Source organism: Geotrypetes seraphini, chromosome 9, assembly GCF_902459505.1.
Source record: "Geotrypetes seraphini chromosome 9, aGeoSer1.1, whole genome shotgun sequence".
In the NCBI taxonomy this organism is placed as follows: Eukaryota; Metazoa; Chordata; class Amphibia; order Gymnophiona; family Dermophiidae; genus Geotrypetes; species Geotrypetes seraphini.
This window is the reverse complement of record NC_047092.1, coordinates 27,321,827-27,340,790: the sequence shown is the minus strand read 5'-3', so window position 1 is coordinate 27,340,790 and position 18,964 is coordinate 27,321,827. Positions and strand designations below refer to the sequence as shown.

The 18,964-nt window shown below is 45.4% G+C and overlaps 1 protein-coding gene across 2 annotated transcripts in view; it reads right to left on the bottom strand.

Moving 5' to 3' along the window:
* The window catches only part of LHFPL3 (LHFPL tetraspan subfamily member 3), an 85,521-nt gene that overhangs the window by 32,855 nt on the left and 33,702 nt on the right, over nt 1-18,964 (bottom strand). For both annotated transcript variants that reach the window (XM_033958472.1, XM_033958471.1), the window contains exon 2: nt 3,355-3,591. In XM_033958472.1, coding sequence (XP_033814363.1) covers nt 3,355-3,591 — 237 coding nt within the window. The remainder of the gene's footprint in view (nt 1-3,354; nt 3,592-18,964) is intronic.

Genomic DNA, 18,964 nt, shown 5'->3' with positions numbered 1-18,964 from the left:
AGGTCACTAGTACCTGGCCAAAACCCAAGGTATAACAATATTCCATGCTTCCAATACAGGACAAGCAGTGGCTTCCCCCTTGTCTTTCTCAATAACAGACTATGGACTTTTCCTCCAGAAACTTGTATGGTCACCTTATGTATACACAAGGGGGGGGATGTGGGAGAGGAAAGGCATTGGGTCAGCCTGTTATGGCTACTGCTACCAATTAATAGGTAAGGTTTCATGGACCAAGGGGGGAAGGGAGGGCTGAGGGAAGAAGAGAAAGAGATGCTGCTGTACCTGTAGAAGGGTGAGAGGTGGTGGTTGAGGAAGGAAGAAGTGCTGGACTCATGGGGGAGGGGCTGAAAGAAGATGCTGGACTTATGGGGGAGGGATTGAGACGAAAAAGAAGGAGGTGCTGCACTTGGGGGGGGGGGGTTGATGGAGGGAGTAGAGAATGACATGGTGGCTGTTACCCCAGCTATCCACGAGTAGCCACAGGTAACCCACCAAAACAGGGAGCGAAAAGAAAGGCCATTCACCGCCCCTTGGCCTTGTCTCTGTAGTGAAGTGAGGGAACGCATGCGGTCCAGCAGCCCCCTCCTTCCTTCCTTTTGACCTCCCTCCCTCCCCCTCACCTTATCTCCCAGCAGCACAAATGAACTTTTCAACACGTCGCATGTGGCTGCCCCAAACCTCCAACGCAACTGGAAACAGGAAGTTGCATCGGAGGAGAAGTTTGAAGCAGCCACGTGTGACCCACTTAAAGACTCGTGTATCGAAAGGTACTGAATTTTTTAAAGCTTTTTCTGGGAGGGGGTTAGCAGGTGTCTGCAGGACCACCAGGAAATTTTTAAGCTTGGGGGAAGGGGGGCATGAAGGGATCAGGAGGGGTCCACATCTTCGACGTGCAACAATTAGTAAAGCTTAAAGAGGGAGCCTAGATTCTAATTCTTCATGTGCAAAATGAAGAGCACAAATAGGAATATAGTAATCCTGTAGAAAAAAACGTCTTGTGGTCTCAACAATAAAGTTATGTTGAAATATATTTATTAAATATCAAAGTGCATGCATATAAAGATAAGAAAAATAAAAGTTTTCTTGAAAATTTGCACAAAACAATCCCCCCTCCCCTTCCATATCACCCAACAATTCCAAATCGTGAGCTTGCAAAACAATCACTACTCCAAGTCAAACATTCAAAAATCTACTCCGGGCATGATGACTCAGATGCATCCAAAAGCGTTCCCAAATCTGCTGAAAACGACGTCCCAGACTCTCGTCAAAAGTTGCAAAGTGTCTACGCTCCAAAGAAGCTTGGATGATCATCAAAGACCTCCAATGACTATAGGCCGGAGGGTCAGTTGACAGCCAACTGGTCAAAATGGCTTTTTTACCCAGCAACAGCACTCAAGCTAGAAAACCCGACATTCCTTTAGGCTTAGGAGACGTTATCTGATAAAAGCCAAAAAGTGATCCGGGTGTGAGCAACCAGCGCCTACCCCACAAAGAGGTTGTGAAGTGTCCCAAACAAGTCCAACTCAACAATAAAGTTATAACATAATGCCAAAGAGACTGATTTTAGATTTATCTGGCAGACTGTAAACAAAATCATTGGCGACAGTGGCAGTGCTGCAAGACAGCTGGCAAACATTGAAGTGATTAAAAACTTATTTCTGACTCTCCAAAATTTGTTTGCCTGGGGGGTTTGATCACCTTTCAACTATTTTTGGCCAAACACAGACCGGACAACTGTTTTTAATTTGACAGCAGAAGAATACTGCCTTTAGTTTATTCTGATGGATCATTTTCATTTCATAGGGAACACATTTTGTATTACATTACATTAGTGATTTCTATTCCGCCTTTACCTTGCGGTTCAAGGTGGATTACATAAGAATTGTTATGATATTAAGAAGTACATATTGTTAAGATATTAAAAAGTACTTAGGGAATAGTTTGAACATTTTCTGATTTGCTAAGGAGTTGTTGATATTGCAGGAGGAGTTCAGAGCATGTTTGGTTGTGTATAAATATTTCTAAGTGAGAACTTTCCAATGCCATAATATTAAAAAGAGAGGGGGGTATGTATCCCTTTCATACACTAGTAAATAGACTGATGTTCTTTATAATGCAAAACTTTGTGTTGATAAACATTTTTAAACAAAGCCCTGCCAGCTGAAGATCTCTTTCTCTAGTTCAGCAGCCATAAAATAGAATATGGAATAATTGTCAGAAATTGGCAAATGGAATAATTGTCTGTCTACCCTCATTTCATGTGCACCCTCCTACCAATCCTTCAGGAAATCAGTCAAAACCTATCTCTTTGATAAATTTCTCTGACTCCTTCCTACCCTGCTATATCACTGCATTACATGCTGTATCTCCGACATATTTCCGGTTATACCCAACCTCCTTCGGCTCACTAATGTAATTGAAATTTGTTACCAATGTATTTGACAATATTCTCAGTAACTTCACTGAATATGTACAGTCTCTTCCTCTGTAAACCGCTCTGAACTGCTTGTGGCATTGAGGTATACAAATAAAAGTTATTATTATTATAAAATTACAATTGTATAGAATATTGTTTCTTTTTATACTTTAATAAAATAAGTTCAGTATAAAACTATTCGAGGCTTGTGCGGATAGGATCAGAAGGTTTGCGGGGATGGGGACAAATTTTTTCCCCGTGTCATTCTCTAGGAGGGAGGCCAGTGACGGTGAAATTTGAGTGGATAGACAGAAAGAAGTATTTCAGAGGTGGATGAAATGAGGGTGATGGCAATAATAGTATTAAGCAAGATATAATGAGTAGTGGAGAGATTTGTGTCGTTATTACTTAGATATTATGAGAATCTGATTTTTTTTGTTTGGTAACTTCCTTGAATAAAATGTGCTAGTTATTGGCACCTGTTGTGTTGGGGGGGGGGGGGGGAGGGGGAGATTGGGTTTTTAGGGATGCAGAGAACGTTTACATTTAACTCATAAGAACTTCTGTAATGTATTAGACCAAAGGTCCATGAGGGTCATATATGCAGTGTGTCACATACAGTATCTGAGCATCGTTCATTAGGTGTATCCTAACTGAAAAAAGGTTGAGAACCACTGCACTAGAAGATCACTATAATGAATCCTTAACAGATATAAAAAAACAACAGTGATTCAGGACAAGTAGGTCTGTATCTCTGGCAGATCTGACTGCTGTCATGTACTCTGAACTCAAAAGCTTTAATAACTTGAAAAATATAAAACATCATTTGTAGCTGAAGAAGATAGCTGGGTAGCAACTAAAGAGAAAATAATTATATTGTTTTAAAGGATTCACCCCGAGACAGTTCAAGGTGCTATATTACCCTAAAGCAACCTTACCTTTGTTTTCTACTTTGAGTTCTTCTGATAATAAGCTGTTCTGTCTGTTGCCAAGCACAAATGCCAGAAATGAGAGGATCAGGGCATCTAAGATTCCAATAATAGCCAGGATATATGCCCAACGAATTGAACAAGCCCCAAGTGTGTACTTGTCTGTCTTTTCACCACACATTTGCTTTACGTCATCAGAATCCCAACCATCAGGAAAAATCATACAGCCCAGTATAAGACAAGCCGCTAGAGAAAAGAAATACAGGGAATATATGTCATGAAGTGTTAATAGCTTTTATTTCTACATTCAGAACATACATTTATCAAACACACATGATAACCTCACCATCTAAAAAAACATATAATCTGCATAATCTACCACATAGAATACTGTTTTGTTTAAAAGCGACAACAAAATAAACCCAAAAATATATTTTGAGTCACAATTATATGTAATTTCTAACTAAACACAAAACAGCTTATACTGTTACATAATAACATAGAGGATTTATATTAGATAATGGCAGAAAAAAATGCCATGTGACTCATTTATTCTGCCCAGAAGATATATCCCAGTTGCCAGTTACAGAATGCTATCAACTGAAATGAACCCATGCATCAAGCTGAAGCCAGGATAGATCAGCCAAGGCTGAAGAGATATGGTTTCTCCAACCTAGGCTGAGTAACAACCTGGTCATAATGTTATGAACTTTTTCTTTTATTTTTAAACTTCCTTATAAAATTTTTAAGAAGTTCCAAATATAGGGCTCCTTTAACAAAACAGTAATGGCTATTCCCCTGCGCCGAAGTCTATTCAATTCCTTTGGGTTTTGGTGCATTTGCCATGGGAGAATCACTACCACAACTTTGTTAAAAGGATCACAAAGGATGTTAACATAATCCAAGAAGGAAGCTAGAGTTGTGTGACAGAGAGAGCTCTGATACACACAACAGGTACAGCACTTTCAGTTGTCTTATTTGAACAAAGCAGCTTCACATCACACTTGATACCTGTTATAATAGTAGTCACTAAAAATGCAATTCTAACGCCCATCCTAATTGAGCAGTTCAGGTAGAAGAGTGATGGCATCGCGGTAGGGGAGATGAGGCATCTCTCCTGCCACGATGGTTAGGTTGCCGGGCCGCTGAACTGATGGCGCCAGCGGCCATCAGCTCAGCGGCCCGTTGTTCGGCACTTAGACCTGGTTTTCTTTCGTCTAAGTGAAAAAGGTCTAAGTGCCGACTAAACTGTATTGATTATACCTGTTGTACGCCTAGGTGTAGGTCGGCCCACCTCCCGCTCACTGCCCGCCCTTTCCCCTCCTCTAAACACACCTCTTTTCTCTCTGTGCGTTTAGAGGCAGGGGAAAGGCCTAAGTTGGTTTTAGATATGTCTAAAAAACAGCTTTGGTTATGGGTACTTGGACGATCAGGCTTTTTGATCGTCCAAGTAGCCACTTAGGACACTTTTTAGACTTTTTTTTTTTTATTATTACCCCCATAGTGCTTATGTTTAAAACAAACATGGCCCATGCAGTTTAAATATTATCCTGTTGAGAATAAAAAGAGGAAATCGGGGGGGGGGGGGGGGAGTAAAATTAGAAAAGTATAAATGTAGACGTGTGGATGATAGAGAGAAAGCTAATTGATGAAGAGTAGCCTAATAATTAGAGCAGTGAGCACAGAACCAGGGGCCCCCAGATCAAATCCCATTGCAGCTTCTTGTGATCTTGGGCAAATCACTTAGGGGTCCTTTTACTAAGCTGTACTACTAACATGTGCTTACTATAGCAAAAAAGTGCTTAACATGGGGTGAACTCAGGCATCCTGCAGTAATTTTTGCATGTACACACACTTCCCAAGTGCTAAAAAAATAGCCTTTATTTTTTAGCCCCGGGGGCAAGTCAGGGTGGAGAATGGGCATGTTCTGCACTAACTAGTTAGTGAAGCTTCATAGCTGCACACTAACCGATTAACACATACCACCTACAAAATGGGTGTAGGTTAGAGCTGCTGCATCAGAATACTGAAGTTGTGACTTCAATCTCAGCCTGCTTCCTATGAATCTAGGTAAGGCCCTAGCTTTGGCCATGCCCGGTCACAGTATCCACCAGGGCTTTAAACATAATAAGGTCTACAGGTGTGAGGGAGTTGGGAAGGAGGTGGGGTGGTTTAGGGTCAGCTGGGACAGGACATGGGAAGGAACGCTCCTGTTCCAGCTCACCACTGAACCACCAGGCCTGCAACATGTCCAGCCGGGGGTGGGGAACAGCACATACCAGAGGACTCAACTGTAAGCCGAGACTCCCATTTTGGGGCCATTTTTTTGGCCTAAAAATCTCGGTTTACATTAAAGTATATACGGTAATTCTGTAAGTACTCTGTTTTTGTTTCTTATTCCCAAGCAAGTTCCTTTGTTTGGGATGTTGTATCAAGTATTAAATGTGCTGTTTCAATCTGCCTTTGTAAAACATAGGTAAATGAGAGATTTTTGCTTGTAAAGGGTGTTTGTACTTATCCCTTTTTAGGTAGGTTCTGTTTTTCAACTCTCATATGCAGACACGTTTGGGCATGTTGAACACCAACTGTCACTTCCATGAGATTATGTATATTTTTATTGCACTGGATATATTTGGTATGCTGGCATCACACCACTGAAAAATATGGATTAATTTTTGCCAGTGTCACCACTTTACTTTTGAAATTGTTTTGTCACATGTACAGACGACGCCCACTTTTATGTTTTGTCATACTTTTGTATGTTCTTTCATTTCATCATTTTATTGTTTAATTAGTTTTGGAAGTTATATTTTATTTGTTTGATATTAGAGTTTATTACTTGCATTTTTTGTATGTTCATGAATATTTTAAATTGTACTTTGGCATTTACCCCTGATGCAGCCTGAGGGCAAAACGTGACCATGTTGGGTTTTATGTATTCAATAAAATCACAGCATTCCTAGTACAGTTGATTTGCTCTGTCTCTTCTGCCAAAATGTATAAATACCAGATCTAATTTTAGTTAGATAAGAAATCCATTTAGAATTATATGTGGGTTTTCAGTAGTGGCATATGTTGATTTACCACCATTGAAAAGCCACTTAACTTTAAAAGGGATTTCCTTGTCTTCAAGTTAAGCAGTCTCCTTGTCTACTGAAAATTTACCTCCTTTGTCATAACTCTTTCCTTTTGACAAATGCTACTTGACAAAACTCTAATACTATCTACTATGCAGATCCAGAAGCCAAAAGGATTTGGGGAGTGGGGAATCAAGCCCATTGTGTTTTGTCATGTGAAAAAGCTTTGACTATGCTCTGAAAATATATGTATTCCACTGAAAGCAAAAGTTATTAAATCAGTACTGCTGGGAACATAGAGGCATGACCTGTTCTTAATATTGCCAAAACAATTTACAACACTGTTTTTCAAACTTGACAACATTACTTAAAATATTTCAGAGAAATAGCCAGCCTTTTTCATCTGGTCTCCCAGGGTTTAGTGTATCTTTTAGATCTAGTTACTGCAAAATACTGATAATGCGCAAATTCTTTGAGGCGTTAAATCTCCATCTTCCACTGGTAATCAAATTACTTCTGAAAGTTAATGCAGTCAGTGAGAAGAATTTAATGATATTCAAAACCTCCATGGTAATAATTACAGATGAAGAGGGTCAGTCAGTTGAGAATTAATGTAAAAAGTGCACAGAATAGTAATCTGAATTAATGTATCAGAGTATAATCAATGGAAAAGAAAGCACTGAAAGATAACTGTATTCACTTTTATTTTATAGTTTTAAATAAATGAAGTTTATAAGTAAATTAGATTTCAATAAATTTATGGAATTTCTTTGAAAATCTTGTCACTAACAATTTTATATTAATATTACTTGTACAAAGAATGTTTCCAGTGTGGGTATGCCCCTTATATCCTTCTCAGTAAAGACTAAAGCAAAGAATTCACTTGGGTGAAATTTATTAACAGCATGCATTAATAAATGCATTAATGAATGCTATGTATCCACGAGAGAAGTGTCTCGCAAACTGTGTGCCTCTGTCAGGTGTGTTGCGGCACACTAGGGAGGAGGAGAAGTACCAGCTGACTGCCTACAGGTTTCTCAACACGCGGTACGCGTACCCTTGGGGATACATGGGCCGCATGTTGGGGATCCGCAGCCTCCCTGCATCCCCACCTGTTGTACCACCCCTCACCCCCAAAACCGACCCTGCCACTCTCCATCCCCCCAGCAGCAACTCCGCGCAGGGACAGGCCAGGGCGTGTGCAGCAACTCACAAGCTGCTGGCCCACAAGCCTTCTCCCCAACGTCAATTCTGACATCAGAGAGAAGGTTCCGGTCCGGCCAATCGCTGCAGGGATGTATGTGTGACCAGGTTACTGAGAATGCTGGCTCCTCCTACATCCAAATGGCTTGTTCTGTTTTTCTTTTGGACGTGTTTTTTTTTTTTTCTTTGAGAATGGTTCAGAAAGATAGATGCACTGAGCACAAATACATACATTTACAAAAAACAAGATAGATATTTTGCAGTTTTGAAAATGGACATGTCTAAACTCTGATTTAGACGTCATTTTAAAAAATGCCCTTCCAAGTCTCTTAATGGAAGAAGGTGAATAGTGAAGTACCTGTATTTGGGGGGTGTCTAGGATAACTGATAGGATGATCCTACCAACAGTCGTCCTACCAATTGTTGTCCTACCTTTTACATCTACCAATTGTTGGAAATAGGAAACTGATCCTTGACCCCACAAACTACCCCCCCACAAGATGAAGCAGCTTGGCAGCATGTTGGAGGGGCATGCCTCCCAACCCCTCAGAAGAAACAACTGCTTGGAAGCAACATCCTGGAAGACCTCCCAATCCCCCGGAAGAAGAAAAAGCTTGGCAGTATGAGGGGACCATGCCCCCAACCACCCCCTCCCTGGAACAAACAGCAACTGCGCCCCCCAGAAGCATTGCATAGGCCTACTCCTTCTCTTTCTCCTCCTGCATAGTTGTTCACAAATCTACAAGCAGTGGCTGACCCAGAAGTGCACCCTCTGGCATCAAATGGAGAGGGAGCCCCTGACGTCAGAGGGAACATTTTTGGGTCAACTGCTGCCCATGGATTTCTGAGGAGGAAGAGAAAAAGTAGACCTATGCGGAGAGGTACAAAGAAATCTGTGGGAGGAAGACATGAAGAGATACATACCGTAGGAGGGCCTCCTGTTCTGACACAGTAGGCCTAGATGGAGAGGTACAAAAAAATAGTGTGTGTGTGTGGGGAAGGGCATGAAAAGCACAGTTACTTACCGTAACAGGTGTTATCCAGGGACAGCAGGCATATATTCTCACATGTGGGTGACATCATCAACGGAGCCCCGATGCGGACAGCTTTTTCAAGCAAACTTGATTGAAGATTTAAAGTTTGCTCTGCTGCTCCACGCATGCGTGCCTTCCTGCTCCACTAGAGGGCGCATCTCCCCCTCGTGGTCTCCAGTTCACTTAACCAGCAAAGAAGCCAACCTCGGGGAGGCGGGCGGGTTGTGAGAATATATGCCTGCTGTCCCTGGATAATACCTGTTACGGTAAGTAACTGTGCTTTATCCCAGGACAAGCAGGCATGATATTCTCACATGTGGGTGACCTCCAAGCTAACTGAAAAGGGATGGAGGGAAGTTGGCAATTTAAGCAAATAGATTACGTAATACCAATTGGCCAAAACGGCCATCGCTCCTGGACAATGTATCCAGGCAGTAGTGGGAGGTGAAAGTATGAACCGAAGACCACGTGGCAGCCTTGCAGATTTCCTCAATTGGTGTGGACCGGAGGAAGGCTACGGAGGCTGCCATCGCTCAGACTTTATGTCCCATTACTCAACCATGCAGCGCGAGACCAGCCTGAGTGTAGCAAAAAGAAATACAAGCAGCCAACCAGTTGGACAAGGTGCGCTTGGAGACTGGGCGACCCAGTCAATTAGGGTCGAAGGACAAAAACAATTGTGGGGCTGTCTTAAATCTAAAGACTTTCTTATTCCGGGACGCTTTTAATCTAACCTAAATTTTCTTTTTTTTTTTTTCTTTTTCTCTCTCTTTCTCTTTTTTTTTTATTTCATCAGGCAAGCATCCATCATCTTCACGCCTCCCCTTCCCTTCGTTCAATCCCCCCCCCCCCACTTTTCCCATTTCTTCTATACAATGTAACTTTTTCCCTTTCCTCCCCTATTGCCCTCACACTCCAGTACGTCAAGTCTTTGTCATTTATGTTTAATTTTAGACATCTTCATGCACATTCTACTACATTTAAACTCTTTATTAATTTTATTGTTAGCCGGCCAGACAATTGTTTGATGGTCGGGATATTAAAAACTTGGAAACTTACAGTCAAGCGTGTGTAGCGCTGTCTCTCCGGGGTGAGAGTGGGGCTTGGGGAAAAATACTGGCAAGACGATGGACTGGTTGAGATGAAAATCAGACACCACTTTAGGCAAGAACTTAGGGTTAGTGCGGAGGACCACCTTGTCATGATGGAATACCGTGAAAGGTGGGTCCGCCACCAGCGCCTGTAGCTCGCTGACTCGTCGAGCGGAAGTGAGTGCGAGCAGGAAGATCACCTTCCAAGTGAGGAATTTCAGATGGCATTTGTCTAATGGCTCAAAAGGGGGTTTCATGAGTTGAGCCAGGACCACATTAAGATCCCAAACCACCGGGGGAAGTTTGAGAGGGGGGTGGACATTCAAAAGACCTTTCATGAAACGAGAAACTAAGGGATGGAGTGACAGGGCTTTTCCTTCCAGGGGTTGATGGAAGGCAGCAACTGCACTAAGATGTACCCGAATGGAGTTGGTCTTCAGGCCGGAGTGAGAAAGATGGAGCAAATACTCCAGGACCAAGGGGACCGGGACCGACATCGGGTCCTGGTCGTGCGAGGAGCACCAGGTCCACTTTTGGGAATAGCAGGTTCTAGTCGAGGCCTTCCTCGAGGCTTCCAGTATTTCCTTGACTGACTGCGACACAGGGAGAGAAGTCAGGGGGAGAGAAACCAAGCATTCAGATGAAGAGACTGAAGATTTGGATGCAACAGCGAACCCTGGCTCTGTGATAGCAGAGAGGGAAACAGAGGCAGAGGCAGTGGATCTCTGGTACTGAGTCGAAGTAGAAGGGAAAACCAAGGCTGGCGTGGCCACCGAGGAGCAATCAAGATCATGGTGGCTCGCACTGGTTTGAGATGGACCAGCGTCCGCAGAATCAGAGGAAAAGGCGGAAACGCGGATAGAAACCTTCCCTCCCAATCTAGGAAGGCGTTGGCCTCGAGGCGGTCCGGGGAGTACATCCGGGAGCAGAATTGAGGGAGTTTGTGGTTGAGGGGGGAGGCGAACAGATCTATCTGAGGAGTCCCCCACTTCTCGAACACCTGTCCTAAGGTTTGAGCGTGCAGCGACCACTCGTGTGGCTGGAGAAGGCGGCTGAGTCTGTCTGCCAGGCAGTTTCGCTCTCCTTGTATGTACACCGCTCGAAGGAAGATGTTGTTGGAGATCGCCCATTTCCAGAGACGCAGGGCTTCCTGACAGAGGGCCCGAGACCCCGTCCCCCCTTGCTTGTTTACGTAGTACATTGCTACCTGGTTGTCGGTTCGGACGAGAACCACCTGGTTGTGGAGCAGATGTTGAAAAGCTACAGCGGCGAGATAGATGGCCCGAAGCTCCAGCACGTTGATGTGCCAGCGGCGGTCCTCTGTTGACCACATCCCCTGAGTGCGTAGGCCATCCAGGTGAGCTCCCCAAGCGTACTCTGACGAATCCATGGTGAGTACCTTGCTGTGTGGAGGGGCGAGAAAAAGTAAACCTTTGGATAGATTTGAAGAGTCGGCCCACCAGAGGAGCGATCGTTGCAAGGAAGGAGTCACTGTCACGGGACGGTCGATTGGGTCCCGGGCCTGACGCCATTGGGAGGCCAGGGTCCATTGAGGAATCCTCAGGTGGAGGCGGGCGAAGGGTATGACGTGGACGGTAAGGGCCATGTGGCCCAGAAGAGTCATCATCTGCCGAGCTGATACCGAGGTCAACAGCGAAATCCTTCGGCTCAGACTTACTAACGCCTCTTGACGTGGAGGGGGAAGGAAGAAGCGGAGTCGAACCGTATCCAGCACGGCCCCGATGAACTGTAAGGACTGAGAGGGGCGCAGTTGGGATTTTGGGAAGTTTACCTCGAACCCCAGACCTTGAAGGTAATTAATAGTCTGTCGGGTCGCTGAGATAACCCCCTCTCTGGACAGGGCTTTGATCAGCCAGTCGTCTAGGTAGGGGAATACCTGGAGGCCCTGCGCGCGTAAGGCAGCTGCGACCACCACGAGGCACTTCGTGAAGACTCGGGGTGACAACGCCAGGCCAAAGGGGAGGACTCGGTATTGTAGGTGCAGGTCCCCCACCTGGAAGCGCAGGTACTTGCGGTGAGCGGGGTGCACTGGAACATGTGTGTAGGCTTCCTTCAAATCGAGGGAGCAGAGCCAATCGCCCTCGTCGATGAGAGGGTAGAGAATCGGTAGGGAAAGCATCCGGAACTTTTCCCGCACCAGAAATTTGTTGAGTCGCCTCAAGTCTAGAATTGGGCACAGGTCTCCCGTCTTCTTTGGTACCAGGAAGTAACGGGAGTAGAACCCTTTCCCCCGTTGGTCGGGGGGGACCACCTCCACTGCCCGTAGGCGAAGCAGTTCTAGAGCTTCTGAGAGAAGGAGGGGTAACTGAGTTCGGTTGGGATGGCACGCCCTTGGAGGATTGTCTGGAGGGTTTTCCCGAAAGTTGAGAGAGTATCCTGATGAGATCACTCCAAGGACCCATGCGTCCGACGTGACTTGTTCCCAGCGTGGGTAGAAGGCTCTGAGGCGTCTCCCGATGGGAAGGGGGCCTGGGGCTGTGGCGGAGGGGGTCAGCCCCCATCCGCTTATCCCGTCAAAAGGACGGGGATGGTTTGGCGGTCGCAGGTGGTTGGGACGTGGGCGGAGCCCGATGGTGAGCTTGCGGGCGTCTGGGTGGAGGCTGTGAGAAGGCAGGGGTGGACTTTTGAGGGTAGCGGCGAGGAGGGGCCCTGAACGGCCTGGATGTTGGCGGTTTTGTTTTTTGCCGAACGAGGGAGGCAAACGAGCGTTCGTGCTCTGAAAGGCGTTTCGTAGCTGCCTCGATAGTGTCATCAAAAAGTTCTTTGCCCACGCAGGGGAGGTTAGCCAACCTGTCCTGTAAGTTGGGGTCCATGTCGACGAGGCGTAGCCAGGCTAGGCGGCGCATGGCGATAGCGAAGGCTGCCACTCTGGAGGAAAGTTCGAAGACATCATAGGCCGTGTGAAACAAATGGAGGCGTAGGTTGGAGAAGACCTCCAGGAGCAGGTTAAAGGCTCCTTGGCGTGAGGCCGGCAGGTCGGTCGCAAAGGCTCCCAACAGTCCAATGAGATGTTTCAAGTAGGACATGAAGGTGAAAGTGTAACTTTGTACCCTAGAGGCCATCATGGAGTTCTGGTACAGTCTTCTGCCGAACTTGTCCAGGGTCTGGCCCTCTCGACCTGGGGGGACCGCTGCTGAGACCCGGGAGGGGTGAGCCTTTTTCAGGGAAGATTCTACCAACAGCGACTGGTGGGAGAGCTGTGGTTGCTCAAAACCTGGGTATGGTACTGTACGGTACTTGGACTCCATTTTGGAGGGGACAGCTGTTACCATATAGGGGGTCTCCAGATTCCTGAAGAAAGCCTGTTGGAGTACCTGATTGGGCGGTAAGCGAAGGGACTCTCTGGGCGGCGATGGTAGATCTAGTTCCACCAGGTACTCTTTAGAGTATCTTGAGTCGGACTGGAGGTCTAAGTCCAGAGCGTGGCCCATGTCCTGGACAAAGCGAGTGAAGGAGGGGCGAGACGTTCCCGGGGCCCCGTGCAGGGACGGTGAACGAGACCTCCGTCGGGCTGAGAAGGACGGGGAGGCTTCCCTCGAGTATCGAGGTTCGTGCTCTGACCCGTGCTCCGAGACCGGGGAAACACTATGGCAGGGGTCGAGGACCTACGTCGTCTCGAGGAGCCCCTCTGAGACGATGCCGGGGTATGGGGTACCGATCGATGTCGAATCGGTGACCTCGACCCAGACTCCCTCGGCGAAAGCCTGGGACCTCGGCTCGGAGCCCCGGTCCGAGGGGGAGTTAGGAGGATGTGAGGGTTGGAGAGTGATAACTCAGTCACCTTCAGCGTTCCTGTATGGGGTGTCGGTGAACGGCCTCGTAGTGTGGGAGAACCCCGGGCCTTCTTAGAGGTATGGCGGTTTGAGGTTTCGGTCGTTTTACCGCGACGCTTTGCCCCGCGGCAGTCCGAGGAGGGGGAGCGTCTCGGGCGCCTCGGGGAGGAATCCGAGGAGGATGGAATGCGGCGAAGCTGGCGCACTTTGCCCCGAGGGGGCTCGACGCGAGGCTCAAGCTGGTCTGGCGTACGCGAGGTCGAGGTCGGGACCGGTTGTAGATGGGCAAGTGCAGCGGACAGCTCCGACGAGATCATCGCCCGGAGCAGGTCCTGGAAAACGGGCACGGACAGCATCGAGGGCATGTCCGATGCCTCGGTGCACTCCACCGGGGGCAACCTCGTATCAGAGTATTCCCGTGTGGTGGAGGCACGGCCTGAAGGCTTAGAAGGCTTTGCCGGGGCTGAAAGCATGGGGCTTCCACCATGTGTCGCCGGTGTCCCCGAGGCTGTCTTCTTCGCTGGTGCGGAACCTGAAGAAGGCAGAGGAGACTTACCCGGGGCCGAGGCTTTTTGCTGTCCCGAGGTCTTCGGGGTCGAGTCTCGAGGTGGTGCCGAGGTAGAGGGTTGGTTGGCAGTGAAAAGATCCGCCATGCGGGCTTTTCTTCGACGAAGGACCCGGTTCTGAAAAATAGCGCACTGGGGGCAGGAGTCGGTTGGATGGGCAGCCCCCAGATGCGGGTCTGTGATGGAAAGAAGCCGCTCGCACCGGGTGCACTTTTTAAAGCCGGTCAAAGGCCGGGACATAGGAAAACGAAACTGGCCGAGGCCCAAGTAGCCACGCGGCCGCGGCGACCCGGAAGCCTCCGGGTCGGTCAAAAAGAAGCAGGAAGAGATAAAAAAATTAAATAAAAAACGAGCACAGCGACTAAATCGCTAAAAAAGAAAAAATCGCGGTGCTAGAAGGCAGTTGGGGCAGAGCCTAAAATACACGTCTTCTAGGCTCGGCGGAAAAATTTGAACTGGAGACCACGAGGGGGAGATGCGCCCTCTAGTGGAGCAGGAAGGCACGCATGCGTGGAGCAGCAGAGCAAACTTAAATCTTCAATCAAGTTTGCTTGAAAATGCTTCCGCATCGGGGCTCCGTAGATGACGTCACCCACATGTGAGAATATCATGCCTGCTTGTCCTGGGATAAAGGTAGTTAGTACAGGCCTACGAGGAGAGGTAAAAAAAACCTGTGGGAAGGGGACATGAAGAGGTACATATCGCCAGCGGGCCTCCTGTGCCAATGCAGGAGGCCTAGGTGGAAAGATACAAAAAACCCATGGGAGGGGAGACAGAAAGAGGTACCTATAATAGGCAGGGTGACAATTGGTAGGATTTTCCTACCAATTGTCATAGCCTACAAATTGTCGCCCTACCAACTGTCGTTTTACAAATTTTCTTCCTATCAATTGTTGGGATCCCTCCATGGGAGTAGAAAATAACATTCAAATATTATATTTTCAGTTCAGTTTGAGAAAGATGAACTGAGTATTCTTTGGTTTGGAGTGTGGATTGTGTGTATACATTTGTTTTGGACACTAGCTTGAGGATCACAACACTGGACACTGTTTGGGGATTGAAGAACTCAGTAATGGCGTGGTTTCCACCCTCAGCTGCATCCTGATTGAAGAGTGTTCTTTGAACATCAGCATGAGATAAGTTTCTTCTTTCATGATTTTTCATCTATGCATTGCAGGTTGGTAGGGGGGTGGTGCTATGATGTGGCACATGTAACCATTACCTAGTGAGATGGTTTATAATCATTTACTGAGCACCATTTATATTTATATATTTTTGTTTGTTTTATGTAAGTGAAATCCATTTTTTGTTTTTCCATGTAAAAACATACCACATGCAAAGTAAGCACACTCTGAAGTTAACTTCATAAATTCTTTAGAATATCTACCTCATTTTTGTGTCCACATATGATTATTTCCTGTAATTTCTCTATGAAACACAAACACTTTCTATGGTGACACTATTGTACAGTACTTACACCTTAGAACTGATTGGCTTTACTTTTGAGTGCCCCACACAACATTTTGCATTGCAGACTGGAATAATAAAAAGTAATGAAACATATAATTGCTTTTATAATAATCAGATTTCAATCATTTTCCTTCATGAAAAAAATGTATAAGCACAGTATTTTGATACACTTAATTTGATTAAATCTTCCATATTAATCCCTTGCTTAAGTACCTTTGAAAATTATATTACTGCAATTCAAAAAACACTTGACAAGGCTGTTTTGAGGACAAACATCAATATCCTAAATCAAGCATGAAATCTGATTTGTGACCATGATCAAAAACAAAGCTTACATTAATATCCATATTCATCCCGCTATTTTTGAAAATGTACATACTTTTAATAAATAATGCATAATAAATAGTACATTTGCTATACCACAATTTTTATACCTGACAGGTCTAAACAGTTTACAATCTAAAATATATTTTGATAAAGTTAGAAAAGAATACCAATAGGAAAGTAGTGTAGCACTCGCTTAAGAATGGGGTGAAAGATTTGGGTGAGGACATCATTCTAAGCGAGGAATCAAGAATGAAAGGGATTTCAATATGATGTTAGGAAGGGAGGGTAACAACTCGTTCGACACCTAAAGTGGAGTAAGAGGCGTGGTAGCTGACTGCATGAGCGCTCTGTCGTTTTCTGCCAATTTCCCTATAAACAAATAATCTTACCGACGGTCTGTTGCTGTTTTGGCTGCTGGAATTCACTATGCCGCACACTAAGCACAAGGGTGTTCTCTGAGCGGACTCCTCCACACCCCGACAAGCCATGATGGAATGCTTCAAGGCCAGCTCTCCTGTTTCAGGAGGGGTTACCCTGGCATTTGCACTTGAGACAGGAGCCTCGGGAGCTTTGGAGCTTGAAATATCTCTATCCCCTCCGGCTGTGCGTTTGCCACCTAATTCAGTGCAGGAAGAGGTTGAAAGCATGCGTGCTGAAGACAGAAGGACCCAACGGGCCTACGCAGTGGGAAGACTCCCTCGGACCAGGACACCGAGTCTACAATCAAGCAAGGACCCGAGTTACTTGGTTCCTCGAAGGTGACATTGGACAACATTTGGATGGTGCTCCAAAAACTCGAAGCGGCCATTACTAAAATCAGCTACAGAAGTCTCAGCTATTGTGAATAAGCTGGATAATCTCTCAGCGGCAGTACAAAAAATAAAATTGGAAACAACAACTAAATTTGATCAAATTGATAAAGAGATTGCCTCATTGCAGAATCTATCTGATAATTTTGCTAAGGAAAAAACTTTCATTCAAAGAAAAATGGAACAAATTAAGAACTTCAATAGAAGATTCAATTTAAGAATCCTGAATTTTCCTAAAGGTTTTGCAGTTACACCTTTGGATATGTTTAAAAAATACTTGATAGAGAATCTGAAGTTTTCCCCGGATTTGTTACCCCCAATCAATTGAATATATTATTTTCCTAAAAAACTGGATAAAGTTACTGAATCTAATCAAGCTGAGGGACAGCAACCTATTGACTTAAATAATATAACTCAGATTTTGGAGAGCTCTCAGGAAGAAATTGAGTATAGGAGCAAGTTGCTTGTTTCTTTTGTTTTTGAGCAAGATTTGATTGCAATAATGAGGTTATACTTTCGCTCTTCTCAGAATCCTTTCTTTGGTCAAAAAATATGGATCTTTCCAGATGTGGTAAAAACAACACAGGACCGTAGGAAAGTATTTTTGGGTATGAGGCAGGAAGTAAAAAAAGTTATCCCTGTAAATGTTTAATTAGATATGCTGGGACTAAATATGTTTTCTTTGTTCCTTCAAAGATTTTTGGATGTTAAGAATGTAATTCATAGTTGAAGGCAGCAATGAAATTTGAATGTAAAAGTAGTATTATCGAACATGTCAAGCCTTTTCATTACTAATGTAATCTATTATATAAGATGAGATCTCCTTATCTCTTTACTTCTTGTTTCCCCTAATTTTCTTTCTTTTTAGAGGTCTAAGAAAGAGGTTTAATTGTTACAACTTAAGAATAATGAATGATAGAATTCTTTAAATTAATGTTTCTTTTTTAATTTGGTTTGGGAATTATCTTGCTTTGGAAATAACTTGCCTGACTCTGTATTTCTTTAACAAGTTAATGCTTGTGATAATTATTGTGAAAATTATAAATAAATATATAAATACAAGAATAGCCATACTGGGTCAGACCAATGGTCGGTCCATCAAGCCCAGCTCGTTCTCACGGTGGCCAATCCAGGTCACTAATACCTGGCCAAAACCCAAGGAGTAGCAATATTCCATGCTACCGATTCAGGGCAAGCAGTGGCTTCCCTCATGTCTTTCTCAATAAGCAGACTATGGACTTTTCCTCCAGGAAGACTTTGCATGGGTGGCCTAGCAGTAGTGGTAATCTATATTAGGTGGGTGTCCACTAGTGCTACCCGATTTACAATTCGAATCGATTCAAATTGATTCAATTAAAAAAAAATAAAAAAAAATCAGCCTCCCGATTCAATGACCAACCCTTCCCCCGTGCCTTCCTAAAGCAGGAGCGGCAACTTTGCCTCTTGCTGGCCATCCACTGCCGCTCCTGATTGAGAGGGGAGGGTCAGTCAGAAAGGCTTGCATGTTCCCTCAGCTCTTACCTTAAGCTAATACGGCAGCCTGCAGGATCGCCAGTGCTGTAGTGATCCTTACAGCTGCCTGTCATCCTCAGCAGCACGTTCTCTCTGCTATGGTCCCGCCCCTCCTCCGACGTCAGGGTCAGGATCGCGGAAGAGGAAACGTGCCGCTGAGGACAGCAGCTGCAGGGATCGCTATAGCACCGGCAATCCTGCAGGCTGCCGTATTAGCTTAAGGTAAAAGCGAGGAAGCTGGGGTAACATGCAGGCTTTTGGGGGGAGCAGGCCTTCACAGCAGGGAGGGAGGCAGGCCTTCGCATGGGAGAGGCGGCGGCAGTATAACACATTTGTTATACTCGTATGTTGAAGATTGAGAGATGCCTTCCAGGCCTGTGCAGAGGGAGGAGGAGGAAGGGGAAAAAGAGAGTAAGAGAGGGGAGGGGAGATGCCAAACATGGAGTGAAGTGAAGCGAAGAGACAGACCAAACCAAAAAGAGGGGGAGGAAAGCAAAGAACAGGTGCTGGACTAATGGAGAGAGGAAGAGAGAAATGCAAGACCACAAGGGGAAGGGTACAAGAGGGACAGATACTGCTCCAAAGTAGGTGGGCAGGGTGCAGGATGGCAGGAGAGATAATAGGAGAAAGCCTGTACCTAAGGAAGGGGGATACAGGAGGTAAGGAAGAGAGAAAGAAGAAGCTGGATATGGGGAGAGACATGAAACAGAGATAAGATGCTGGGCATTGAGGGAGC